We start from the raw sequence: 26,744 nt of genomic DNA on the forward strand, positions 1-26,744 counted from the left end.
CCGCCGGCTGCCATCAGATATCGGCATGTTTGGGATGTCTCCTCAAGCGAGTCGCCTCTTCCGGGGCATTCGGCCAGCGAAGTTCCTACAAGAGCGAGGGCCATGACGGCAGAAATAATGGAGCGCGCTGAGAATTGCATGATTGTTGGCGATTTGGAAGATCTGGTAATATAACTCTTTTCTGTTGCAACGATGTGGATGAGTTGAGAGATGACTTGAAAATTGAATTATGACCAGTAAAGTGCAAAGGCAAAATATTCAGGAGAAAGAACATACAAGATGATTATGGCCGAGTCTGTCTTGCCATAACAACTAGAGAGTCCTTTTATAATTTCAAGAAGTTCATCGTTTGTCCTCCTTGGAACCTGCCGAACTCTATTATCTGGGGGTTCTGGGTTTCAGCAGCTAGGAACAGAGTGGAATACATGTATCATGGTACTGAAGGCAACTCCGGCTTTGCGTCTTAGAGTACCTATATTGGGGATGGCATGCTGGGAGTGCGACCTGCCAATTTCACTCTTAAACGGCAACTGCCAAGGACTTAATGAGTCGTATGTCAGCCATAAGCTCTAGAAAATGGACCTCGCTCATGTGACAAGATAAAATATAGGTTTTTTTTTTTTTTTTTTTTTTTTTTTTTTTTTTTTAAGATATCTATTAGCTGTTGTATACCTAACCATTACCCCCGGCCTAATGCAGGTTCCTTGTTCGTGTCAATTTCAAGTCTAAACCGAGTGCTTCACGGCGCTGATCTGAAGTCCGACACACGCTAGCAAGCGACAGCAGGTACTTTTTGAAGTATTTTTAGGTTTTCGAGTCATGTTTTCCTTGTTTGAACTGTCTGGAGTTCTCTTTCAATACTATAACTAAAATCAAGTCGTTGTCAATCATCAGCTAGCTAAGTAAGGGTACTATACCCAAGTTTTGAGAACAAGGGTAGCACATTTTGAAAGGTGGTTGATTATAGCAATGCGCCTTGTAAGCATTCTGTTTTTTTACCGCTGCTAAAATAATTTTCAGCACAATGAAGGAGAACAATGCCATTGATCGATTTTTCATCGAGTTTTTGAGAGAATTTATGGTTCTTTTGAACATTTAACTGAATACATATTTCCGTCCACTCTTTGTTTCGCCATTGATGCTTTCAAATTTTTTCTTGTTTCCACGCCATCCAGATATTCTAATGTTGCGAAGGAAGTAGGTTCAATTTTTAGTTTAAGATGCCGCGAGCGTCACAAATAGATCTTATTCTCGACACACCCTCTCTCATGATTACACCAGCAAGTAAGGTACTTGACATGATGACCAACCACGAAGCCAACGAAAACACTGCACAAAAATGTGGGGTGGAGGAACTAGCGAATCTCATGCTACTGGCGGCTGCTGCGCAAATGGATATTGCCCCCGGATCCCAAGTGCCAGACGATAACAGAACCTTGTTTTCCACCGGTGAAAGTCGCACAAGCATTTCCAAGGCTTTGAGCTTATCTTATCCGACGAAATATTCGACTGAGGTCTGAATAATCACCTTGCCAAGGTTCCTTATGATATCCGAAATACAGTCTGGTTGCGGTGCAAATATTCTACAGTATGTAAACAGCCAAGGTTCAAGATCATTTCTCTTTGTTGTTTGTCTCGATCAAGTTGATACTCACAATAATGCTGTGCTTTTGTGTGAGATAGCATATACTTAGATGCAAAAGTTATCGCTGCAACAAACCCAGCTTTCAGACGCCCAAAGTCATTCTTCTTACCGAAGGAGGATATGTCCCAAGTGAAATGTTACTTTCTTTTTGAAGCACTTCTTATTTGCATGTCCATCGGACTTGTCCCAGGCATAGTACGCAAGGGTCGCGTGTGAACACATTACCGGCCAATTCTAAGTGTATTCGGAGATAGCTCCCACCTAGGATTGATTATTGCGGCTTCCGTCCCTAGACTCGAAAATGATCTCTCATTCTCTCACTCGTCAGTCATCACATTATCTGTCCACTCATACACACTTTGATCATTCTACATCTCTATTACTACACCGACTACCAACACAACAAATATCAACAACATTATTCCGATAACCAAACAAGATTCCAAAAAATCAAATCGCAAAAATGCAGGTCACCATCGCCACCATCGCCGCCACTCTGGCTTTTATTGGCACCGTTTCCGCAGGCCAACCTAAGATGTTCTTCGACATTAACTGCTACGGGAAATGCATTGAATCTTGCATGATGACACCTGAAGATGCCAAGAACGGTTATCCATGCGAGGAAATCTGCAGCAGAAAGATCGAGTGCTTCGATGAGAAGGAACATGATCGCGACATCTATTCATTCCACCAGAATCGTCAGACCTGGCAGGCTAGAATCAAGGCCATGGGTCTCTCTAAGAACAAAAATGCGCCCCTCAAGAATGTCAAAGCCCATTCTTCCGACGACAAGAAAACAGAGGCGGCACAGACAACCCCCGACCTCTCCAAGAACATAATTAGCGAGGTCACTATTGTCCCTTCGCCTACTAAAGAGGCCTCGGTCAGTGTTACCGAAAAAGCTGCTGAGAAAGTCCACACTATGGCAACTAAAAGCTCGGCTACCCGTTACGACAACAATACTCAAGCCTAGACATCAGACATGCCTAGGGAGTTTTCAGGAAGCTCTCGATTATGAACACAAGTTCAACAGAGCGATAAGTTTATCGGTGGAGCATAAGATGTGATCAGGGAAATAGAATGATGGTCTCTTAATGCGGCTTTATCAAGTCTCAGTCCGCTGCGACGGAAAATGGGTCTAATACGACTAATTTGGGGTCATTGAGACTCTAACATCTGCGTGAGATGCAGAGGATGTCAAAGGAAGAGTCTCAGATGGGTTGAGGAAAAGGATCAGGGATTTGGATTGTAGGTAACAGGTTGCTACCCATTCATGGGTGGAGATAGCTACAATTGATATAAATCTGAGGCTACAAGCTTGTGTGTTCTCCAGGTGGTAGTTGCAATTGTTATGAGGTTGCAGATAATTTCCTTCTAGGCTGTTCTCTGCAACAGCCCTTTTCTACTGTGATAGATCTCTCGCTGATAGTCAAGCCGAGGATTAGGTCTCCATAATTGCTAAGGCATCATTGCTACGCATTCCTCTGAAAGCCAGACGCAGTGCAGGTATGCGGCATGTAGTGCTAAGAAATCAACCCATACAGCAACGGAAGCCGAGTAAAGTCAAGTGTCATCACCCCGGCAGTTGACATCGACATGTTGCCATTGCCGAAAACTTATGGCAGGCTTACAGTAGCGCTATGGCAGAGTTTTCTTCTTATCGAGTGATTACCTCCTAACTGGTCGGAAACTATGGAAATGCACCTGTTATCCAGTACCGCAGTATTTTCATCTTTCACATCTCCAGAAGAGAAAACTTTCAATTTATAATCTTCGACTATAAAACATACATAAGGAAGTCTAATCATCATCATAATCAGCCTCCTTGCCTATGATAGTTGATGATCTAATTTCCAAAGTTTTGTGATGCTGCATGTCTTGTTTAAGCAGCCAATGATGTAGTTTGAAACCTTTGTCCTTGCGAATAACTCCCTCCTTGATGCTGTTGAAATGAAGCTTTGGAAGCAGTATGGCCGGAGGACGAAATCCTGTGGGCCTTCGTGATGCTTGAAAAGTTGCCGAGCCTCTGTCTTAACTTTGCAATAAGGTATGGTTACCTATTGTAGCAATTGAGTTTAGATTGAGCCTGATGTAGTGCACGTTCTTCTATCGTAACCTGATCGACCATTCAACTCAACATACGACCACGATTATTTTGTCCCGTTCTCCATCGACTCCTGCTGAACCCCAGGTCCCCCAGGGTGGAAATTACCCTTCAATCGCCGCCTTTCCTGTCGCACTTCAATCAGTTCGCCAGTGGTACGCTGTTCACTTCTTTGCAATGCATTTTGTTTCAATGCAACATTTTGTGTTAATTTGAGTTGCTCGTACCTTTAGCTTGCTCAAAGTCAATAGAGAACAGATATCCCACAGCCATTGGCTTCTTATGAGCCTGACTGTCTTTGCTCTGCACTTTCAAAACCGAGATTCAGCAGAAGTCAATGAGACAGTTTTGATACAAGGCAGAGAATTGGGGCAGTTGAAATATCCGAATTTTTCCCAACCTCGCTTATAAGCTTGGTCTTTTTCTGTCGTTGACTAGTAGATCAAAAACATATCCCGGTCTCTGGAGCAATGCGGAAAGAGCTGATGTGCACAGGAGCATGGTCCATTTCCTATCATACTCATTAAAATACTTTGAAGTGAAGAGACACCCAAGATAGCATGGAGGTGGGGTTTGGAGGCATTGCTTATCATACTGGATGATAGGGGCGAGTGAAAAAGCAGGATGAAGATAAAGATACCTACATCTAGATGGACAACCGTAACACCGAAACCCGTCACGCCAAGGCTGACGGGCTTACAAGGAGTCCTTCATCAGGGAGATCCTTGTTTTAGATGTGGGACTTCTCCGCGGTCTATTTGTGATGTTGCTGCACTTTATGTCGCCAAGACTTTTGCTGTCACCCGATCGAATACGGCGACTACCTCTTTGTCATCAGTTGTTGTCTAGTCGGTTGGCTCGGGAGACTACTGTAGGATATCCATGGCTGTATTGAGATACCTTAGGAATTACACACTTTGTATGAAGGAAACGATTTGAAAATAATTTTCGAATTATTAAAGCACGAAATTGTGATAAATCAATTTACATACTTTTGGGATAAAGCTGATAGTCTATCACCATGAAACATAAGAGCGGAGCTCTTCTACCAATAGCGCCTTGTTATCTAGTATCTTGCAAGAGATTTGAACTGAGGAAGTCTGCAAGTGCTTGGCAGGTTGTCTCACAAGGGTTTTTGATTTTCGTATTAAGCCCAAGGGCATAATTCGGAGCATTCGGGAGTAGTCTTGAACCGCTGCCGAAGGAATCTGATGCTTCCTAATGAGCTGGCGCAGCTACGTACTTGATTTATGTCACGTAGTGCTTCTGGGCTGTACGGCAACAGATGCATGGAGTCTTTTACCTGGTGAGATTTAAATTGTGATGGACAAGACACCATGTCTCGGTACAATTCTTAATTGGCTGTGCTCTTCTGCTCTCTTTCGGATTCGGTAACACTCGATAGGATATGGCTGGAAGTGGATGTGAGATTCACATTGTAAACCTTATTCCATGAGTTATAGTAGGCTATTTTGCCTCTGTCCCTGTTCTTGTACCCACTTTCCCCTCAATACGGTGGGACACCAAGAATGTCAGCTGCACGGGCCTATCAGTTGTAACTCCGCAATGCCTGGTTCTTCCAGCACAGTTAGATATGTCGGTGGCAGATGCATGCTGTTTTTGATAGCCATATTACTCCTACCCGGATTTGAGCGACTGCTACTTTTCATGGGAGCGTATGTGTAGCCTTAAAGTAGCTCGTAGGATAGTGATGTTAGATTTGGGCCTTGCAGTAAACCATAGGGTGTTGAAGGTGTGCCAAAACTACTCAAAACTATCGAATGAAACTCGTTCTAGGGAATTCGTGGAGTCTCGATACGACAAAGCATAAGTATTAGTAACGGCAAACGTATTGATTAGATTACAATATATCACAGCTGTTGACTCTACCCTTCCCACAGTAATACACGATCACCGGTAGGACCGGAAAGCTTATTAGCTGTACCTACCCATGAATACCCCATCCTAAATCTTGTGGGGGCATGCACGAGTAGAACAACTGACTCGCTAATGAATGCTATATCATGGTTTGATTGTGTATGAAGACAGAAGAAAAAGGTATTTAATGGGATCTACTCCTACCTCGCCAACCAAAATGTCGATACACAACTCATAATCATTGTGGTACTCCGATCTAGATTGCAACCTCTGATCACCGCTATTCAGTTTCTCTATCTCAACACGCCAAGATGAATATCAAGACTGCCATTACTCTCTTCTTTGTGTCTGCAGCTCTTGCAGTTCCTGGCCAGACCAACGACAACAGCAATGTCCTGGCCCGTGACCCCCAAAGGGGCCCCGTACGCCCCCCCTCAGGCAATTGCTGCTCATATATCCCTGGTACTTGCAACTGCGGCTGTGTAAGTTCATTCCACTTGTGACATTGTCTGGGCTACTTTGCTAACGTGAAGGTGAAATAGTGTTCCGGAGTAGGTGATATTGTCATTTCAAAGTATCAGTACTGACCATGATTGTCTAGGGGCCATGCGCTACTAACAGTGATCCCAACGCTACTTGTCCTTAAATAGTATCAAAACTTTCGCACATTCACCTGTCAAGATAAATAGGAATGAAAGTTTTCCATAAGACCAAACATACTCTTGAGACCGCGCGCCTACATGTGAATGCCGTCAGCATCATTTTTCAGTGAAACCTTCGTCATTTCTAGTTGTCAAGATGTTCAATAACGTCCCACACCCACTTCTGGGCACCCCCCACATTTGGGCACCCCATTTACACCAAAAACGCCGTTTTTCGAAATTCTATATTAAACTAACTACTATACTTACTAAGAAAAGAAAATATATATAAACTATGTTAAGTATAATTATAGCCATCTAAATTTTTATAAAGGTTTAAATATAATAATAGTTATAATATAGAAGTTTAAAACTAAAAGCTTTAAAATGTTAGTAGATACTAGTAACTTACTAGTATTCCTTAACATTAGAAAAATATATTTTCGCTCATATATACTTATTTAAAAAATCTAGGAAATTAATATTTATACTTATTAAAAGTATACAATTATATCTAAAAGAGATTTAAAAGTATTACTTTAGTAAATATAGTATAATTAAGGGTTAAAATTCTATAATAGAAACTTTTCTTAAGGGAAATTTTAAAATATTATTCTAAGCTTAAAGAATTTTTTACTAAGTATAAGAATATATAAATCTACTATATCTTACTTAAAAATTCTAATCATATTAGTTAAATATCTCTACCTATTTTATATATTAAGATATAGGCTAGGTAAATTAGTATTATAAATGTTAAACCTTGAATTTATAATACTTATTATCAATAATACTAGTATATAGCTACTTAAGTATTATAATTAAGTCTTAATCTATTTAATATATATTTATTCTCTTTAATAAGTAAAGTATTTAGTTTAATATAGAATTTCGAAAAACGGCGTTTTTGGTGTAAATGGGGTGCCCAAATGTGGGGGGTGCCCAGAAGTGGGTGTGGGACGTTATTAAAATTCATTGAGTCAGCGTTCCCTAAAGCAGCACAAAAGAGCTAGCTTGGTTCAGCGACCCCCCCTGGCTAATCCAAACTATACACCTTCATGAGCAGATGATTATGAAAACTGGAATGCTCCATTGGTGTCATTGAACTCGGTTGCTTGCTTCTCCTTCTAGACGCCTATCGTCATCGTCAAAGTTATCTCATCTTTGAGAAAAGCAAATTGAAAGATACACATTCTCGACAATCACATTTACATATACAATTTTGCATTGAGCACTGTGAATATCATTATGTATCTGTGCAATTAGATACGACCAACACAAAGACGAGCGCGAGAAGTTTTGATACTAACCCCGCGTGAAAAAAAAACAAGAAAAAGGAAAGCAAAACAAGCAATGCAAACAAATGAACGTAAAGCTAGATATGTCGCTTTAACTGGGGCACGCGGCGTAAATTTTGTTCATTCTTGTTTCTTCGCAGAGACGCTCCACTCCATACACAAACCAGGACGGGTCCCTCCAGCGCAATGGTTTTCATTGTCCTTTCCATTCCATGTACCTTTAATCGTATTAGCAAACTGTTAATAATGCAGAGGCTTCATGACTTACAATCAAGTAGTATACCAAACTGTTCCTCGCAAGCGCTGGGATTCTTTTGCAAGAGTTCCAAGGCCGATTGTGGGTTGCTACCCTCCCCTTCGGCCTCACAAAATATGTTCCTCTCGTTGGAGCGTCTGAGGACCTCGATAGTGAATGTATAGGAGAATTCTCTTTCATCCAGCTTGTTGTAAATGTTTATACCCTTGGTCTCAACTTTTCTGTTTTTTCTGTCATAAAACCACTTATTGCTCCATTTGTTCTTGTGAGCATCTTCGCAAAACTCTTTAACCCACTTCGAGGCCTGGCTCTTGTCGAACCTCTCGCCCTGGGTGTTACAGAGTCCAGTATACCGAGGTGGAGGGGCTGTGGTTGTCGCGGCCAGCGAAGAGCTTGTCATTGGACGTGAACTTCTTATCTTTGGCAGACAAACACAAAGGGAAGGCCCTCGTATCGGGAGGGGGATACATTCCCCAATCTCGTCAGTTCCACAACCTCTACAGTCCTCATTTGTCATACAAGTAGGCTTGTTAGGCCTAATTGTGGAAGCCACCTGGGGGACGCTACTGCTGCTGGATGATGAATACATCTCTGTCCAAGTACGAGGCTGGCATCCGCAAGCATATCCTCGACCCATCGGTTGAACCATGCATTCGCCAGCTTGTCCATCTGGACAATTGATGGTAGAGCACTGGTTCATGTCGCAGGGGGATTCCAATGTCGACGTTGGTGATGGAGCCGAATGAGTGCTCGTAATCGACTGGTAGTGCTCCGTCCATGTGTAGGGCTGACATCCGCAAGCATAACCTCGGCCCATTGGTAGGACCATACAATCGCCAACCCGTCCATCAGGACAGCTTAAGGTGCCACACTGCTGCGTACCACACGCATCCATTGGTGATATGTGAGGTTGTGATAGCGTTGTGGGCACGCTGGACACCGACGGCGGCGTGGTGGTCTTGGCTGACTCTGTGGACAGGGAAGACGTGATTTGCGAGGTGGTTTCCAAAGGAGGTAATTCGCACAAGTCTGGTTCTGAGCCGTCTCTACGCGCGTTACCACCGCATGTTGGCCAAACCCAAGAAAGCTCAATTGTCCAAGCAGCGTGTCCCAGCGTGTTGTACACCTGCCACTTTTGCATGATTTCTTGGTACTTTGAATCACTTTCATCGAAACCTTGAGCCAAAACCTTGACTTTTTCCAGTTTTTCTTCTAAGTCGGATTTGAGAGACAAAGCAGAATTCAGAAATACTGCTTTCGCCCCATTGGTTGGATGGTTAATATAGTCATCCATGAACGTCCGAAAGTTCGGGGCAAAAAATCCTTTTGCGAAGGCCTCTAGTCCCGTCTCAGCTGCTAGGTGCTGGTCAAGCTTTCGGCTATTATCGTTTGTTAGCATAATGAGATTCATCTGCTGAAAACTTCATCGTATTTCTTTTGAAGTCATTTCTACGATGATTTGGACTTAATGCTTTGGCAACTTACAGTTCAAGGTAAATTCTCTTGTTAGTATTTTGCGCCATTTCGATAGCAACTGGCAAATTAATTATCTTTACTGCCAGATTAATTCGTTGTAGTACGTCTAACTCTTTATTCAAAGTGGGAATTGCAATTCGGTGGAATGGGCCCCGAATGGAAGCTTTCAATGCTCGTTCGACGACTTGCTGAAAATTGGCGCCCCAAAAGAATCCCTAAGTATTGTCAATCATCGGGCACTAATTTTATCAAGAAGATAGGAGGAGAACAATAGAAAGATACAAAAGGGAAATAGGGTGATCTCACCTTTGCAAACTGGTTCAGGAATTGTGTCATTCCGATGAAATCCACGTTATACTCCGAGGGCAAGGCCTCGTAGACAGCCTCAAGCAAATTTCTGTCCCCGCGACCATTTTCAGGAGCGTTGAAAATATGACGCTTGAATTCCAGGCAGGTGATCTTGGATGCTCCGTCTTGTGCATTAGTCAATAATGGTTCTGATTCCTCGACGAGCAGTTGGTTAAAAAATTCTGTCAGCCAGCTCTTTTCCCAAACATGGTCCAAAGTAGGCGAATGCTCGCCACTCCTATCCTTCCATCGGTATTCATTAGCCGACATCTGCTCTGTACCTATACGTACAATCTAGGGAGTGCAAGCCGGTGCAGCTGCTATGGTCTTGCTGTACCACCGAGGCATATCCTGGTATGCTTGAACGCTTATCGGATCCATGCCAGGGAAACCAGCTTTTTCGCATTTTACCAGCGACTGGCCTCCAAAGTACCTCGGAATCCGAACCATGCGGCCTTCTGGCCAGGATTTATCAATACTACATTTCGAGAAAGAAATGGATTTTCCGTTGTTAGCAACGTGGCAAGGACCATTTGGTCCCTCGCCAACTCTAGGCACCAAGACACGCCCAGCAACTGCCAGCTGTCTTGGTTCAATCACCTCATCATCAGGCACAGCGTTAACGGCAACATCGTATGTGTCCAGGTCTTCGAGGAGATCCCAGTTGGGACAAACAACAGGGCAACCTTCCATCTCAGGATTTCGTTTTTCAGGTCCCTTGACAGTGCTTGTAGGGCAACTCCGTTCAGTGATTGTCGCAGTAGTGCCACTGACGCTGCATCCTGTTAGTGTCTGGTGACACGCAGTGGTGTAGCATGTAATTGTGGAGCTTTCTCCAGCTTTCGTAGGACTACACGTAGCGATACAGTTACTAGCCGTTTGAGTGATGCTGCAGCTTTGAGTTGATGTAGTTGAAACGGTTGATTTAGTCACCGCAGTCTTAGATGGCGTAGAATCGGGACTGGAAGTACTGACATGTTCGTCCCCATCTCGATCCTCGTTTGTGTCCTTATCTCCGCCACCAGATGGTTCTGTAACTGGGCCGGGGCAATTCCCTAAGTTGAAAAAAAGAAGCCTGATACACGGCAAGGCAAATTGAGGCAAATTTGGTAAGTCGGGGAACTTGAAGGACACGTTCGGGATATGTGGCAAATTCCAAAGTACAATGCCGCCGCCATCAGTCCCGCACTCAGAGCACCCTACCAGCACAGGGACAACTGTCTGGGAACCATCAGATGCCGTCGTAGTGATCCAGGTGTTGGTTGTCCACTCAGACTTTGTCAAGGTTTGAATAAAAAAGCCTGGCGGCAGAGTAGTCATTGTAGATGTTGGAACCGGGTAGGTAGCCAGGGCTGGCAGGGTTGATAAAACATTACTCCATAGATCGGCCTCCGAGTTTGATTTTGAGATGCCATATGTATACGGTGGGAGATTTTCATAATCCGGTGTGTGAGATTGTGTTTGGGTTGCCGCTGAAACCACATTAGAAACTGGGAGAGTTGGAAACGAAATATCCGCACTAGATTCAAGCCAGGTATTGGAAGCCTCAGAAAATGAAGGACTAGTAAAGTCTGGTTTTGGTCTTATTGTTGGTTTTGGGAAAGTCCAAGATAAATTTCCCGAAGGAGTGAATGCAGGAAACGATGCCGTGGATGAAACGTCTTCATAGGTCACGGTGACCTGTGTACTCCGGTCTATTATCAGAGTGTCTGGATCTTGCCCTGGAGGTTGTTCCGTAACTTGGGTCAATGGCAGATCATTTTGCTCTTCAAGTTGCCAACTTGCCGCATGCCATAGCAAGCCACACAAGATGTTGAAGATGCTGATGAGCCGCATGAGTGATGGCCTGCCTTAGCGGTGACTAAAGACTGGATATGGGGCAAGAGTACTTGTAATGAAGGAGAAATTCGACGACTTGAGTTGGTAAGCCAGCGTGAACGAAAAGATTTGACTTTCCAGCTTGATGTTATTCGAGAAATTATGATTTTCGCCAGTTTTCTAGATTCTGGTATCTGGTGTCTTTATACATCCTAGCACTGGCTACAGTAGATATTTAAAAGACCCTCATGACTATTTGTTCTCTCCCAACACAATGTTGCTCTGATGAAGTCTATTATTGTTAATGAACACGTTCCGTCCTCCTACCTCCCCCAATCTCAGGTCCACTTTGGGGGTACTGCTAGCTGCTGCGCATCTTGAAACAGTCCTTTGGGGGGTTATATGCCAAGGCGGTCATCACCATGGAGGAGACCGGTTGCCCAGCTTTTGAGCTCACTGTTATCTGCCGTTTCTTTCTTACCAAACGCCCGGTGCGATTATTATCATTCCAATCACTTAGTGGCCATAGGACCGCCATTTGGGGGCATGTTGGTTGGTATGCGAGGTTCAAATCACTGATGCATGTTGGAAGTCGTGCTGTCAATTTTGTGTATGCTACACGATAACAACGCCTGAGCATCTAAGGTCGCGCAAAAGGTCATATTTGCCCCTGGTTCCCGCCCCGGCCGCCAACTTGAGTAGTTCGATTTTGACATTTACAGCCCCAAAAGGGTTACACGTCCTCCTTGGGTGGTGTAACACGTACATTCGGCTGAATGACTTTCCCTATGTCTGGCCCCTAGGTTAGCAACAAACTCCCAGTGGGGGTTCAAGAAACAAGATTTAAGCGCTGACACTGGTTGGTGCGATTTAGTAACTTCTTGAATCACAGACTTATATTTTATGTTCTTGCCCCCTCTTTCCCCAGTTTCAACCAACCAGGTTTATAGGGCGCCCGGACGTCACAGCCATAGCCCCCCAACCCCCTTGACCATGCATCTCTCTACCTACGCACATAAACGCGTGGAGGGATACATGACACCCCGCCCCAACCCCCAAATAAAATCGTTGTAACCGACGTATCCCTCCCCTTATAATTTCCACTCTTTCTCTTCAAGCACATCTTTGCTCGCCTTAACAGTTGGTTTCCACCTCGCTTCGATTGTCTCATTAAGTCTAAATACTGCAGCTCTTTACACAAAAACCATGATACCTAAGAATGAGTTCTACATTTGCCAGATCTGCGGAATAGAGATTCCAGACTCATACTGGGTTTACAAACTGGTCGAAGAACTTGAAAATGGCGGACCAGATGCAGATCCTTTAGAAATGGAGGGAGATGCCAAGGATTTAGAAACACAATTGAAGTGGCTGTACGATGCACGCTTACTCTGCGATCCTGATGACGAGTTCGGACAGTTTCTACCTGACTTCCAACATGAGACTTTGGAAGATGACATAGAAGACCCAGAATTCCGAGAGACTCCAGAAGTCCGGTCAAGGTCTCAGGCCTCTGATATCGAAGTCCACATCGGCGAGGCTGACGAAGAATACAAGTTCTGGAAACCCTACCCAAAGCATCTGCCAATGACTAGGGTCGGCATGATGTACACATCCACTTACACAACGGATGGACGGGTGTATGCAGTTGTCCATGCTGCTTGCCTGGAGATAGCAAGAAAGATTTTTGTATCATCTGAACTTGCGCATGTGAGAGACTTGAGGGGGTTATTTATGGCCCTTCGGTGGAGAGAGGGGATATCCTATAAGTGTGGTGGTGAATGGAAAAGCCTACCCAGGGCTAACTACAAGCTTGCAGTTAATGGCTACTACCTGCCAGACTGTAACTGGGGTCAGAGGGAATGCCCTGGAATGGAATGGCCAGGCCCTTACGCATCTCCAAGAGCAAACCTCTTCTATGTGAGCCTCATCCACTGATTCATTGTCGATGTACTGACAACGACTGTAGTCCATCGGCAGAAATCCTTTTGAAATCGAGAACTTGACGGAATGCCTCCTGAAAAATCTTCAATCTTGTCGAACGCAGGTAAACTTCACCGCTGATTTCGCCAAGGTTGCTAAGAACCTAGCAAGAATGCCGGGGGAAATCATGAACGCAATTTTTGCCAACATGGGTCAAAATTTACCGCGGCTTTCCTCCCGCTTAGTGGCTCAGATGTTTTGGAAAGAACAGCTCAAAGCGGGCAGTCACGGACTTCTCCCATGGCTCTGGGATATAGATGCCGCTCTAATTGATGATAAAGATGCTCAGCCATGCCCTGAAGGGGATGATTTTGAGTGGGACTGGGAACTGTTAGTCCGCCAGCTAAGTCGTGGGGTTGACTATGGAGTTCGTCCAGGTTTACCAGAAGATACGCTTCCAGAACCGCGTTGGGAAGAAGACAGTGAAAAGTCGACCTGGGACACCATCTGCACAGGATATCACACCGATCTCGTTCATGTACCTGCTGGCCTTCACAATCGCCGTCGCATCTGGCAACTTCTCGAAGAGATGTTCGTCGGCGACGCTCTGCCCTGGCCGCGAGTAACTCCATTCTGGGAGACGTCCTACGTACATCCACCCGAGAAGAATTTTATACCATTGTGGTGGAACAAGTCCGGGGAAATATTATCCTCTCCAATATGGCTTCCATCAATTAACTTCGCCTCTTGGGATGCGCCTTCGGGATGGTATGGTGGGCTTACTACCTTCCGGAGAAGACTTGGCGGAGACATTTATGTATTCAGGAACAAATCAAACTTACAATATTGGCAGATCAATATTGATGAGAAGAGCCGCGGCAAACCAACTACAGGAGATGCAGCTAAGATACGACCAGCAACGGTAGAAGAGATCTACGCAGTCTTGCGACCTTTAGGCTACCCAGTCTGAGGGTTTTGTCCGGGTTTTTTCTATTGCTCCATCATAACAATGATTTGGAATAACATAACTCCTTTCGAGGAAAATCAAAAATGAGAATGTGTCTGCGTTTTAAAGAGTCTATTTGTTTGATGATTCCATCGTCAAAGACTAGTCCTGTTGAGATTAGTTTTGCCAAGTACAGTGGCTGAGCGAAGAACCATGATACACGGGAGTGCTAGCATCGAAAACAAGGCCAGGTTAGTGCATTTCTTGCAACCGAGAAATTCTTCACCAAGACGGTACAAACACAAAGAATCAGAAACTAAACAAAATTATGTTCTTACACTGGTCCATAACCGCATTCGAAGTCGCAATCTAGGTAATTGACCACGTTTAGGTCATCCCGCTGGTGGCACAGAAGGCAGTTTTTAACCTTCAAATAGGAGCGCAGTTATGCAAGGAACAGCGATTCTGCTTGGGGCGGGCCTTGGTCGACTTTTAGAGCGTACAATGGATCATGCGACAAAGCTTTTGAGATCGTAAAACCGCCGGGATATCTGGGTATGTGGGATTTTGTTACTCTATGGTGTAATGTTATGGAGAGCCGGTAAAATAAGAACCCAGATGATTTATGCGTCGAAATTCAAAGTGAAAACATTATGTTTTCAACGTTGCAATATCCACACTGGTAGGGTTGGTGAAAAGTAATGTTTTGTTATGTTCTATTTTGGGCACAAGGGTGGTTGTCTTTTGAGGATTATTTCCCAGCAACAAAACATCTGCGAACTTACCTTGACTTTCTCCAAACCTTTGACAGGACTATCTTTCCTACAGGGATGGATCATACCTTTGGAGTTTTGCTTAGACACCTTTTGGGACATGGATACTATTGGTGTACTCCCCACTACCAGCCTTCATGGCAGTAAACCTTGTATTGAAAAAATCAGAATTCGTTCCTTTTTGTCGGTCCTTCGAAGCCCTCAGCCAATTGCCAAGTTCTTATGCTCAATTTCTTCTAGCTTTGTTCCCACGTCATATCAACTTTAACAGCGCATCTTGTCTTTTTATATATTACGAGCAATATCACATACAAATCATTCGCAATATGCGTCATGCTATTCTCACCAGCATCATTCTATCTGCCTTGCTCTTCCTTCAACCTATATCCGCGGGAGCCGCTTCAACCAGGCCCGTCTGCTGGGAGAAATGCATTCAGCATTGCGTTAGGGAGCTTGATCCAAACGAAGATTGGAAAATGTATAGATGCTGTACGTTTCTACTCCCAAAGATTCATGACATCAGACGACAGTGGGGACAAGCTTATACTGACATTTCCTTACTAGTACACTTGCTTTGTAAGGATAAGCCAGCATGTCTAAACTGGGAGTAATTAAAATGCAAACTGTTCGAAGATTGCGTCTGAAGGGAAAAGAAGTGAGGGGGATTATGGCAGAGAGGATTAATGACCATCTCCCTGGTTGCAAGTGTAAGCACAGGCCCTTACTTGCAAGGGCTTGGAGAGGTTCGATGAAATGCCTGGATTCTGAATGCAAACAAGAATGCTGAGTCAACAGTTGCCACTTGCCAAGTAGCCTAAAAGGATGTTCAATTGAAACACCTACCCAGATCGTGGTCGTCGAGATGTTTGTTCACCGGAAACCATCAGGTTAATTTTACGAATTGTAGGCCACGCATCAAAATGCCGACAAAGTCCGCAGGCAATGACCTCAGAGTCACTTTCAGAAGTAATATCATGTGATTAGATACATCAGTCATGTCGAATAATTAGCGAAGTGATCTAACCTTTTGCCCTTGTTACAAGTACCATGCCAGAGTCAAAATCATCTCATCTCAACAGCAAAATGATATCCACATACAATGCTAATTCTGCGGGTATCGAGGAGCCAAAATGAGAAAAACGAAGCCACTGTGGTTGGTTCTCTTCTCCATCCTGCAAATCCTGGGCGTTCTCTTTCCGCAGCTGCAATGCCTCAAGATTGTTAATAGTGTTCATGTCCAAGCGGAATGATCGCCGTAGAACTTCAGTTGCACTTCTCAGTAGCCTTGTAAATCCAATCATCGGTTTCCAGCAAAATGGGGAGCATCGCTGCTTGCAGTAAAGACTTGGAGGTTGAATGGCTTTGCGACTGGTCTGTGGAGTCCAAGTCAGCTAGGACAAGCATGTTGTGACGATAGTGTCAACGCTCACCGAACACACCGAGCCAGGTGTGTTTTATGTAAGCTATGTGAAACGCACTCTGTAGGCGTATAAGTACGCGCTTCCTCACGCACATACACGCTTTCTAAATCAAGTCACTCTTTTACACCTTTCCTAGCCTGATTGCTATGTTCCTAGTTCGTCACATCTTAGGTTATAAACTTGAAATTTTAATACTTTTAGTAGAACCTTTCTTTTAAGTCTAACCCTAAGAGCCTTAATTCATAGTTAGTCGTTGGATAAATTCGATAATGTCCTTGTTTTCCGTTTTTGCCCAGGGATCCATATACGCATTGCATCTGAGCGAGTCCTCAATCTCATCTGCCGTAGGAATACTAGTCCGCTCATAGTTTAATGGTCCGTCCGAGATAGAGTGCGGGATGAATTTCGACGAATTGGCTGTAATAGGCTTATTATCTTCGCGAGTTGCCATCCCTGCCGGTTCGCCATCAACAAACCAAAGCCCAATGACCGGATAGTATAAGACGCCCATTTCGTCTTTAAATTCGGGTAATACCGCAAGCTCCTGGACGACATAACCCTCCGCTCCGTAGTATCCTGTAGATAGGTCGTTAATAACTTCGCCGTCCTTTATTAGCGTTACGTCGCAGCCCTCGCGCGCATAGATAGGCTTTCGCGCAAAGCTTATCAAAGACTCAGGCGCTTCTCCCTCTAAATACGTTGGAAGAAGCCATTTTGACCGCGGGTCATCCTTAAAAAGATCCCACATAATAGCGAATAACGCCTTATTGCTCCATAGCATCTTATATGGCGCTTCGACCCAGATAGTTCCCCCAACGTAATTCCCAGCGTCGTCATGCTTGCCGATGTTATCCATATCCTTAAAACACGCCTCTGCAAAAGGCTCCTCCACCATATACTCCCAAGGATACATCTTAAAGATTACGTCGATATGTTGGCCGTCCGTATCATAGAATCGCCCATCGCGCTTATTGAGGGATAGTTCCTCTAGAGCGATATATTTCACCTGCCAGCCTGCGTCTCTGCATGTCTCCCCAAGCAAAAGGGTATTCATAGCGTCCTCGCCACTAGGCTCTTTGCAGGATGCAAAATGAACGACTGGCTTGTGGCCGAGTTCCTTCTCTATAAGCTGAAGGTTTCTCTTCCAGCCCTCCACTAAGCATTCAGTTATGCTATTGAATTGATCGTTGCCTAGGCCTGTTTGCTGCAGCCAAAGCCATTGGATGGAACTCGACTCAACAAGCGTCGTTGGAGTATCTGCATTGAACTCGTAAAACTTAGGCGTTCTGAGGCGCTTGTCCGGATGGTCTAGGCCGCCAAAACAAACATCGAAACGGCCGTAGATGCTACCCCAAGCAGGCTCCCGGTTCCAAGACTCAGTTATATGCTTCAGCGCGAACGCAGGTATGGCCATTTTGCTGGTTATCACATCAGGATGAAGAACCAGATAGTCGGCTGCTTCACAACACATGTTAAAAACATCTTGGGATGCTTTCTCAAGAAGTTCGATTTCCTCGGATGTGAAAGAGTAATACCGATTGTCTGGCCAGTAAGGATCTGAATGTTCTTGGATTACGCTGTCAGCGTATACCAAGCCCTGACTGTTGATGAGGCGTGAGAAATTAGGCCTGGGCTTGCTGGGAATGCGCCGCATGTTTTCTCTTTGAATAAGTTACTTTTGGAACATAGGTTGGTATTGATGAGGACTTGAAAGGGCTGTGGGCGAAAGGCATACGTAGTGCAAAAGAAAGGGGAGGGTTATATTTCTAAGAACATGCAGCTTCGAAATCAAAGTTCTAGGCCCCGCAAAGTGAGCCGAAGGCAATGTTGCAGCCCTCGAGTCAGTTCATGTTGTGGTCACGGTGTACCGACTCAGCCTGTACGAGATCGGCGGGTTCGTCAGCTTCGCATGAATTATGCTAAATTTCCAGCGAGATCTGTCCTAGGTCCGGAACGGACACGCCGTGAACAATCCCTGTCTGCCACAAGTTGCAAAACTATCTGAAAACGATAGTGAAAGAAACAAAGCCCGGCAACAGATCAATCTGCGGCGTCCGACCTCAAGAGTCTTAAAATAAGTTGAAGCCAGGATCTGATGAACGACATCTTACTTCAGTGCTTCTAGGTTCCCATCTTTTCGTCTTGGGCGTAACATTATTCTCTCGCTAGCGCAGTCTCCATGGTTCACTAAGTTCTCAATGCATATGCCCTGAGCCGAGCTCACGATACATGTCTTATAGTCCATGATGCAAAATATGTGAAGCATATCATCATTAGTTAAAAGTAATAAATAATCCATGTGACAAACGTATTTGCCAGACATGCGTCCAACCACATCTTCGTCTCTAACCCCCTATAACAGCGCCACCACCGACTATGACAACAGGGCGGCCGCCTCCATTGCCGCCGCCTTGACCAGGGTCGCATTGGCGTTTTCCAAAACCCCCCGATTCTAAACCTTCAATATCTTGAGGAAACATGGCATTTGCCCGGTCAATCGGGTTGAAGCTATCATTCAGTTGCACTTCTTCGTCAATTTTCGTGCCCACCGGTAGGTCTATTTCGCTGGCCACCATGTAATAGAGGCCGGGACCCTTGGGATTTTCACAATTGGATTCCAGAACGAGCTCTCTGTTCGGGTTGGAGCACAAAGTGCGGCCCTCAGCAGTGCGGGTAGCGAGAAAAGCGATGGCCGCGATCCGCAGACCTGGTAGAGGGTTTTGTTGTCTGTTCATATCCGTAAGATTTGATAATCTTCATCCACAGAATATGAAAGGGATGCCGAGCGATGAAGGAATGTTAGACGAGGGACAGAGTGGTCGTCTCAGTACGCAGAGTGAAGGCGTGATGTGATGGTGGTGACACTTAGGAGAACTGGCTGGAGATGGCCGGTCTTGTATACTAATTCGAAAAATTTTCAAGAACGGTCTCTCCTGACCAGATATCTCTGGAGTGCTCGTTGGTTTAGTGATCGTCGGTGAGTCATTAAAGCAGGCGGGCACGGATATTGTGGCTTCAACGAGAAGGAAAATAAAACTTATCACTAGCATAAATTTCTGGAGAAAGTGCAACCTCAATTTCAAACTCTAGGTGCGTGAATTGTCAACGCAATACGACACTAGGGCTATGTCAGACTAAGTTTGTCTCGGCGATCACAATTATCCATGAAACTTTACATATCAACAAAGACGTCAGGTGTCATATCAAAAAGGTTTCGCACAGCTATCCAAAGCCGCAGATCGTAACATACATCAACTTAATTCGCTAGTAATGGCTCGTTAATCAAGTTACTAATAATATAATAGGTTAGATAAATTAGTCATTGTAGTTGTAAATCATTAATTACCTTCAATGCCCTGCAGTGATCTACAGATAGGAACGGCGTTCATCCCTCTTTACTCAGTCTATCAGACGCAGACATTGGATATCCGAGTCATGCGTTCAGCTCACACTAATTTCCGACTGTTGTAGGTGATATAGGCATTCTTACTGTAAAAACCTGTTCTATTTTCTATTTTCGGTTAGACAAGCCTCAACAATACGTCAATCATTCAAAAGGTAGTAAGTAGACTGAATGTGTTTATAACAGTCTAATATCATAGTAATTGAAATCCGCAAACTCAGATCTTATTACTCACCGTTATGACTAAAGAGATTTCATCGCTAATTAGAATCGGTGCTCTTGACCTACATATATATATATATGACTTCCCCTTGCCCTTCATCCTCTCGCTTGTTCTTGATCATCTACGTCCAGTCATATCCCAAAAGTCGGTCTGAATTAGTAGGCATTTAGCCGTCCAGTCATTCGCTGTCAGTTTTCGTTCTCATAGGCGTTTAGTCCATATCTGATTGCCCTAGATGCATTTCCTCATCCTTCTCACTATCACAATCTTTAGCGCCTTCGTCCTCGCAGCCGACTGTGGCGAAGCGCAAGTCACCGGGGATGCTATTACTGGCTTCAGATTCTCGCCCGGTTGCAACACATGGCAGTGGTGGTCCCGCGACAAGCAAACTACTATCACCCTCAACCCAGACTGCCAGCTCCGTCAGGCATGGCCTAACCCACAAGCGGTCAAAAGTGTTTGCATCCGCCGTAAACCTGGCGGTGACAAATGTTTCAACGCTCCGGATGCTGCTGCGTCTGGCGGATTTTGCGGCATTCCTCCGGAATGGTGTAGTGACATAGAGAACATGTGGGGTTGGTAAACGTCGAGGTAGCGAAAGAGGCACTGGCTTAGCGAACAATCGGGCATCAGGTATAATCGTACAGCAGCTGACTGCATACGAAAAATATTTGAGCAGATGGCGTTTGGGCGCACGCCTTGTGCGTTGAGGGTCCTATCTCTGGCAAACCCCGGCCTCCACCAGATAAAGCGAAATCTCAACAAAGCTGCTTGTCAGGACCATACGAGCTTTTTTCAGAACCAGCAAGATAGCGAAGGTGCAGAACTATACCAAAGCCATTCAGTCCAGGGCCTTTCGTTGGATATGCAGGGACTTTTGGAAATGAGATAATTGATTATCACAACACTTTTCGGAGGCTAGGTCCCGTAATCCTGCGCAATGACATTGTGTATGGATTGAAGTTGATCGGAAATGTCATTTTCCACTCGTTGGCAAATTGACTGAAGCTGTTCCTTGGCGATATCGGTCGAATGGCGGAACATGCTGAGTCTGTTGCTTTCCACGTAGTCAATCATGTGGCTCTTCATGCGAGCATAGCTACCGGCACCTACTTACAGAATTAGTAACAATTGAAGATAAATTGACGAGTTTCTTATACCTCTCTCCATCAAGCAGTTGGCATATGCCCTCCGCATATCTCCTTTGATGGTAACATGGAAGCCTCTGTTGGCAATTTGCTGAAGCATTTTGATATTCGTCCAAAGCATTTCTGGAAGGTCTTTCAGTTTTCTCTGTTGGGTTCGAACCTGCTGCTTTAGAAAGTCGATGCCAGTGTGGCTTTTGTGGCGCTGTTGGCATTTTGCAGTGGCGTCATAGTAGAAATTCCTCAAGTGCAACCGGCTACTTTCAGCAAATGTTTTAAGTGCCCTTGGAAGGAGACACTGGAACACCCGTTCCCATACACTAGAAATATGTTTAGTTAATGGCTCAGTTAGCTCAGCATTAAAGTCTTGGGGTCCATATTGGCTGGCAAACACGCTGTCTCGACGACACGTTGCTCTGTACGTAGTCCACAAAAGGCCACCTGAATCTCGAGAAGCGCCCCAACCCATCGCAGTTTGAATTGCTGCGTTTGAAGCATGAGAAATGCTCGACTCAAGTTGGGCGTGAATCTTTTCAGAGATAGCATTCTGGATCGAGCAGATGCATTCCTTCATAGCTTGGTCCAGATTCTGTCGCTGATTAGTACAATAAGTAGCAATGTAGGAAGGCGCTTACTCTAGCCAATTGTAATAATTGCAGACGAAGGTAATCCTTTTCCTTTTGCCTTTCCATGTCGCTTAGCTGTTCATTGCTGAAGTCAATAGCCCACAATCTCATGGAATTAAGAAACTGATTGAGATCATTGAGAAACTGCCGGCAGGTAGTCATCCTACCCTCTTCAGTTATTTTCCTTGCGTGTAAATGTAGCTGAGGAATCTCAGTCTTTTCAAATTTGCGGAAGCCATCATCGTTAATTTCGTCTTTCTGCAGACGGCCTTTCATCTTCTGGTAGGCACGGCTACTGACGCAGAACACAGACAAGTCTCGTGCTATCTTGTCGTAGTGTCTGATATGCTCGTCGGGGGTGAAATTCTCTTCATTTTCCAACATAGCGGCCTCTTCATCTAGCCTTTTCTTGTTGATATTGATAGCAACGTGTAAAAATTTGGCATAGACTCACTCTTTGATTCCCATGGCAAAGTCTTGCTGAATAACACATTGAGAATACTTGTTCCTTGCTTTAATGCAGCAAGCCTTGACGGAACTTTGTAGACGGACTTTGTCATATGTGACATTGTTGATGGTTTCGCGGAGCTGTGACATCTTCTCGTTCGCTTGGTTGCGCATATCTCGGGCTTCCCTTTTCTGTCTTCTTAGATGTGATAGCTTTTCCCGGATCTTATCTTCTGTCAGCGGCTGCTGATCTTCATCCTTATTCTTACCCTGTTGATGATCGAATGAGGGAGATCTTATTTCAGAATCATATTCTTCAAGAATAGCAGACTTGTGGCTCTTTCGACTCTCAGCAACAATTAAATCGCGCTTGCGTTTCTTGCGATTATCAGAGGTACGATATACATCTTTTCCCTCCAGCCTGATCATCTGCGATTTCATCCTAAATCTCGCATTGGTTTTCAAGCTCTTCAACTTTGCGCTTGAGAATTAATGCTTCACACTCAAAGCTCGCAAGCTGATTTCTCAATTCAAGAAGCTGTAACTCGAGATCATCGATCTTATTCCAGCAAGCAGAGACATCAATTTCAACACTGAGACTCTCAACAGCCTCAGTAATCGAAATGTCGTCCGTATATGAGCATATGAAGGTTACAGCAGAGTAGATGTCATCGTACTTGAGTTGACGCTTGAAGGTATTACCCAGTAGAGACTTGGCAGTCTTATCGTCGACAGCGCGGTTGATCGGAGAGACAATCCAAAGCCCAGTGCAAGACTTTATGTAGTCCTGAGCAACAGCTGCGCGGGCGGCGTTGGAGTCTTGTATGCCGGGCAAGTCAACGATGACGGCGCCAGTAGCCAAGGCGGCGGCTTTGGTGTAGATTCGAACGACCTTAACCAAGGGCCAGAACTCCACGTCGACATTTCTTTTCAAGTGATTGTTTCTCTCTCTACTTTCGACATAGGATTGAATGTTCTTGTACAACTCCTCGGCGGTTGGTGCCATCAGCTGTTTGACGCTGCCGAGAGCTCCCTTCACAGTGGGGCATTCGACCAGTTGCTCAGGACTTCTCTTGATGATCATGTCCCTAGTCAACTTGGGGTAAACTGCTTTTATTTTCGCATAAGCGATACCCGCCTCGGTTTCCGGGTTAGTGCAAAATTGGGACATTTTGCCAGTCCCATCCAGAAGTCGAGGAATAAGATTTTCAGCTCCTTTAACCAGCAATCAACATTGATGAATTCAATGTCAGCTCGATATATTTGGGCCGGGTCGTCAGATTCGTTGTATGAAATCTCAATGGGAGAGGCAGTGCAGGCTCGCAAACAGTTGGTAGGGAGAAGTCTCTCTTCGTCGAGCAATGCGTTGAGGACGGAACTCTTCCCAGCACCCGTATTGCCTACCACGCCGATGACTGTCTTGGACGGCGTGGAAGGATCTTGAAGATCCTGTTGTTTTTGACCCATGAGGCTGCTGGGGTATCATTGGTGGATACGACGGAATTGATGGCGAACTTGATCTTGTCGAGAAGTTCCATTCCCCGTTTGACGCCATTCTCGAGGACGTCTAAAGCTGGTTCTTCCGCGAGTGCCTCCAAATTCTTCATGCCATCTTGATGAACCTCGTGCTTTTCTTCAGGAACAGGAGGATTATCTGAAGAATGGAGGCGACCGTTGTCGCCAAAGCGCTCTTTCTCCGTCGTCAAAGTTTCGAACTCAGACTTAGTCGGCTGGGAGGCGTCATCTAAAGAAATAATTAAATTGATACCCGAAGCGGTTACTTAAGTAACGTAAGGAAGCAAAATCGAAGTGTAAGATGTACGCTGAGGGCAAAAGAAGACTTACTGGCATCCGATGAGTTGGCATGTAGGCCTTCCGCCATGCCTGAAGCCATCTCTGCTGATGTGAGGTCCTCAACTTGGATAACTGCAAACGCAAGATGAGATGTTGAGAGAGAAACCTGTTGGTATATTATGATGAATAGCGACAAAGTCTCTCTGCAGCGGTTAAGCAAATAGGAAGAGACTTGGCTGATAGTTGAGGTGAAGGTGAAAGTAGAAGGTTGAAGCGGTTGAGAAGCTCGAACGGGGAGAGCGATATGGATGGGGAGGAAGGGGCAACATTGGCGACCTAAATTTAGGCAGAAAAATTCTTCAAAAGAGGTAAAAGCATATTTGTTAGTAGAATTAGGCAAGAGGTAATCAGTATGTGAGTTCAAGAGAAGGCACCGCCATTGCAACTACCGTAGCAGCTTGTAGCCTTTCTTGGGAAGGAGTATTGTTCTTTCCTGAAAGTGAAACAGGCAACAGCAGCCGCGGTTGTCTGAGAAGTACCTTATCACAGTTGCTCAATTGGCTATGTTGCTGTTGTTTTCTGTAGGTAGTTGGTATTTATTTACAGGAGCACGAAGATCGCCAGGAATTCGAGGGTAGGAAAATTCAACCAGAATGCTAACGTGAAATGTTCTTAGCGATTGCTGCTTTCCAAGCATCGAGATCGTCGCTTTCGGGGTATAGCATGATGTCTCCAGCTCCAGCTCGTCTCTTCAAATCTTCTGGCACGCAAATGAACAGCTCCCAAGATGCAGCATTAGCTTGCAACTCGCTGGGATAAATTCCTTCTACATGACTCTCAATCAGAGCTCCCCTATACGCCCGGATTTCAGGTTCGATGGCTAGCGACGTTGGCTCCTTGGCTGGCCTGGTCCTGCAGGTCAGGTGCGTCATTGGATGAAGGTCAATGTTTCTCTCACTTGCTCGCCGCTCCAAGTCTAAAGCGTAGTGGGGATTGTGGCTCATACGTGCCTGTTGGTACGTAATATAGTGCGGAGCCACATCCAAGGCGTCGTAGGTGTGCTGATAGTCGGCGGCGATGCAAGCCAAGGCAACTGAAAACACGGCGTTGGGTCTCCTGCGAACGAGTTCGCGCAGGGTTCTTTCTTGGGGTATGAGGGGGTACCAAAACATGTCAGGAACGTCGTCCTTGTCGGCCGAGTCCATGCGGATGCGGGATAAATCATTATTCATGATAAAGCGCGCGTTGATGGCTTCAAGAATGAATCGGGAGTCTGGGCCCAGGGTTGCAGGATCTTGGAGAGACCACCACTTGGCAAAGGTGGTGTTGTGATAGATGCCTCGTATGACGGCACCCCACTCATCCGCGACCATGACCGGACGTCGAAGGCGGAGGTAACGGTCCAAATTTCCTTCGTAAGCTGCCATGATAATGAGGGCATCTTTGCGTGTGGTCGGAAGGTCTTTCGGGAGTGGAGACCAGAGAAGGTATTCAAATTGTGGCGGCAGAACTTGATGGTCCATGTTACGATGGCCAGCGTGCCTCCCGCTAGGTCCAATGTCCTCTGTAATGTCAAAATAGTGAGGATCTCGCATCTCATCGCTTATTTCGCCTTCATAGTCGGTCAAGAGAGACGCACGAACAGCGGTGTCGCCGTTTAAACATGCCCCAGGATGAGGGTTCGAAATGCTGATCGTGCGCGTATAATCGTCCATGACCGCGTAGCGTACCGGGTGACTCATGATCTTGTCAAAAATTTGCCGACTGCCGCTGATGTTCGCCTCTCTTGCTTCCTCGGCGATGGATACGTCAGGCAGAAGATCAAGCTCGTCGTAGAGGGAATCGTAGCCAGCAGCAGCGCAAGCTCGCCCGACTTGGTACCTCATGTCCGGGTAGCGACGGAATAATTTGCGGTAGGTCTCCTCGCTTGCCAGCTCTTCCCATATACAGTAGGGCTTGGAGTCTTCGGTTGGCATGTCGGGTATGATTTCGTCGTACATGATAGAGGTGGCATTTGCCCTGCGAATCCATCTAGGATCCAGTGGCTCTTCGTCGGAGTCCATCTCGGAAATAGTGTGGGCAGCGTCCTGGGAAAGCGACATATTAAAGATAGAGGAGAATGTCCAGATAGGATGATTGCAAGTTTGCGATACGGATATGAATCGACAACAGATGAGGGAATAAGGTGCATATAAACCAATGAAAACAAAAGAACCCTGTATTCTAACCAACAAGAAGACAACCCTGCATTTTAACCCACGAAAACAAAAGAACCCTGCATTCTAACCAATAGGAACATAACGCTTCATTTAACCATTGGGAACAACTACTGAGTCCTCAAATCTTGAGGCCAAACCAAAGGCAGCCGCACACTTTTCAGTCTACCTTCTGCCAAGACCCCTGCTTTTGCTCGAGAGGCGGTCTCTGTGGATACGCATGCGATTACGGATACTGCCCGCAGGATGTGTGCGACACCGTTGAGCATCCTCTTACGATATCAGATGTCTCCCCGTTCACCACAGACTCTTGTGCCAGTGGTTCCGGAGTGGGGGAATTCTACGACTTATGCAAATTCTCAT

The 26,744-nt window shown here is 45.3% G+C and overlaps 11 protein-coding genes across 11 annotated transcripts; 4 read left to right on the forward strand and 7 right to left on the reverse strand.

The window, feature by feature from the left end:
* Window positions 1-2,108: 2,108 nt before the first annotated feature.
* Window positions 2,109-2,618, forward strand: CTRU02_202658 (uncharacterized protein; the record flags this gene model as incomplete). The annotated part of the gene is made up of 1 exon (XM_036728820.1): window positions 2,109-2,618. The coding sequence occupies one exon, from the start codon at window positions 2,109-2,111 to the stop codon at window positions 2,616-2,618; it is 510 nt and encodes a 169-aa protein (XP_036579335.1).
* Window positions 2,619-5,938: 3,320 nt separating this feature from the next.
* CTRU02_202659 (uncharacterized protein) lies at window positions 5,939-6,273 on the forward strand (the record flags this gene model as incomplete). The annotated part of the gene is made up of 2 exons (XM_070204068.1): window positions 5,939-6,118; window positions 6,229-6,273. The coding sequence occupies 2 exons, from the start codon at window positions 5,939-5,941 to the stop codon at window positions 6,271-6,273; spliced, it is 225 nt and encodes a 74-aa protein (XP_070062650.1).
* Window positions 6,274-7,823: 1,550 nt separating this feature from the next.
* Window positions 7,824-10,052, reverse strand: CTRU02_202660 (uncharacterized protein; the record flags this gene model as incomplete). Its single annotated transcript, XM_036728823.2, has 4 exons — window positions 7,824-9,201; window positions 9,308-9,513; window positions 9,605-9,771; window positions 9,938-10,052. 4 exons carry the CDS (start codon window positions 10,050-10,052, stop codon window positions 7,824-7,826), a joined length of 1,866 nt encoding a protein of 621 aa, XP_036579338.2.
* Window positions 10,053-12,670: 2,618 nt separating this feature from the next.
* CTRU02_202661 (uncharacterized protein) lies at window positions 12,671-14,357 on the forward strand (the record flags this gene model as incomplete). The annotated part of the gene is made up of 3 exons (XM_070204069.1): window positions 12,671-13,174; window positions 13,277-13,384; window positions 13,434-14,357. The coding sequence occupies 3 exons, from the start codon at window positions 12,671-12,673 to the stop codon at window positions 14,355-14,357; spliced, it is 1,536 nt and encodes a 511-aa protein (XP_070062651.1).
* A 2,405-nt stretch (window positions 14,358-16,762) lies between these two features.
* CTRU02_202662 (glutathionylspermidine synthase) lies at window positions 16,763-18,181 on the reverse strand (the record flags this gene model as incomplete). Its single annotated transcript, XM_036728826.1, has 1 exon — window positions 16,763-18,181. One exon carries the CDS (start codon window positions 18,179-18,181, stop codon window positions 16,763-16,765), a length of 1,419 nt encoding a protein of 472 aa, XP_036579341.1.
* A 691-nt stretch (window positions 18,182-18,872) lies between these two features.
* Window positions 18,873-19,262, reverse strand: CTRU02_202663 (uncharacterized protein; the record flags this gene model as incomplete). The annotated part of the gene is made up of 1 exon (XM_036728827.1): window positions 18,873-19,262. One exon carries the CDS (start codon window positions 19,260-19,262, stop codon window positions 18,873-18,875), a length of 390 nt encoding a protein of 129 aa, XP_036579342.1.
* A 1,126-nt stretch (window positions 19,263-20,388) lies between these two features.
* Window positions 20,389-20,736, forward strand: CTRU02_202664 (uncharacterized protein; the record flags this gene model as incomplete). Its single annotated transcript, XM_036728828.1, has 1 exon — window positions 20,389-20,736. One exon carries the CDS (start codon window positions 20,389-20,391, stop codon window positions 20,734-20,736), a length of 348 nt encoding a protein of 115 aa, XP_036579343.1.
* Window positions 20,737-21,071: 335 nt separating this feature from the next.
* CTRU02_202665 (tat pathway signal sequence) lies at window positions 21,072-22,545 on the reverse strand (the record flags this gene model as incomplete). The annotated part of the gene is made up of 4 exons (XM_036728829.2): window positions 21,072-21,262; window positions 21,314-21,887; window positions 21,934-22,327; window positions 22,379-22,545. The coding sequence occupies 4 exons, from the start codon at window positions 22,543-22,545 to the stop codon at window positions 21,072-21,074; spliced, it is 1,326 nt and encodes a 441-aa protein (XP_036579344.2).
* A 268-nt stretch (window positions 22,546-22,813) lies between these two features.
* On the reverse strand, window positions 22,814-23,542 carry CTRU02_202666 (uncharacterized protein; the record flags this gene model as incomplete). The annotated part of the gene is made up of 1 exon (XM_070204070.1): window positions 22,814-23,542. The coding sequence occupies one exon, from the start codon at window positions 23,540-23,542 to the stop codon at window positions 22,814-22,816; it is 729 nt and encodes a 242-aa protein (XP_070062652.1).
* Window positions 23,543-23,771: 229 nt separating this feature from the next.
* On the reverse strand, window positions 23,772-24,265 carry CTRU02_202667 (uncharacterized protein; the record flags this gene model as incomplete). Its single annotated transcript, XM_070204071.1, has 2 exons — window positions 23,772-24,115; window positions 24,217-24,265. 2 exons carry the CDS (start codon window positions 24,263-24,265, stop codon window positions 23,772-23,774), a joined length of 393 nt encoding a protein of 130 aa, XP_070062653.1.
* Window positions 24,266-24,821: 556 nt separating this feature from the next.
* CTRU02_202668 (uncharacterized protein) lies at window positions 24,822-26,267 on the reverse strand (the record flags this gene model as incomplete). Its single annotated transcript, XM_036728830.1, has 1 exon — window positions 24,822-26,267. One exon carries the CDS (start codon window positions 26,265-26,267, stop codon window positions 24,822-24,824), a length of 1,446 nt encoding a protein of 481 aa, XP_036579345.1.
* Between the last annotated feature and the right edge of the window lie 477 nt (window positions 26,268-26,744).

Source organism: Colletotrichum truncatum, assembly GCF_014235925.2.
Source record: "Colletotrichum truncatum strain CMES1059 chromosome Unknown Contig_0001, whole genome shotgun sequence".
Classification (NCBI taxonomy): Eukaryota; Fungi; Ascomycota; class Sordariomycetes; order Glomerellales; family Glomerellaceae; genus Colletotrichum; species Colletotrichum truncatum.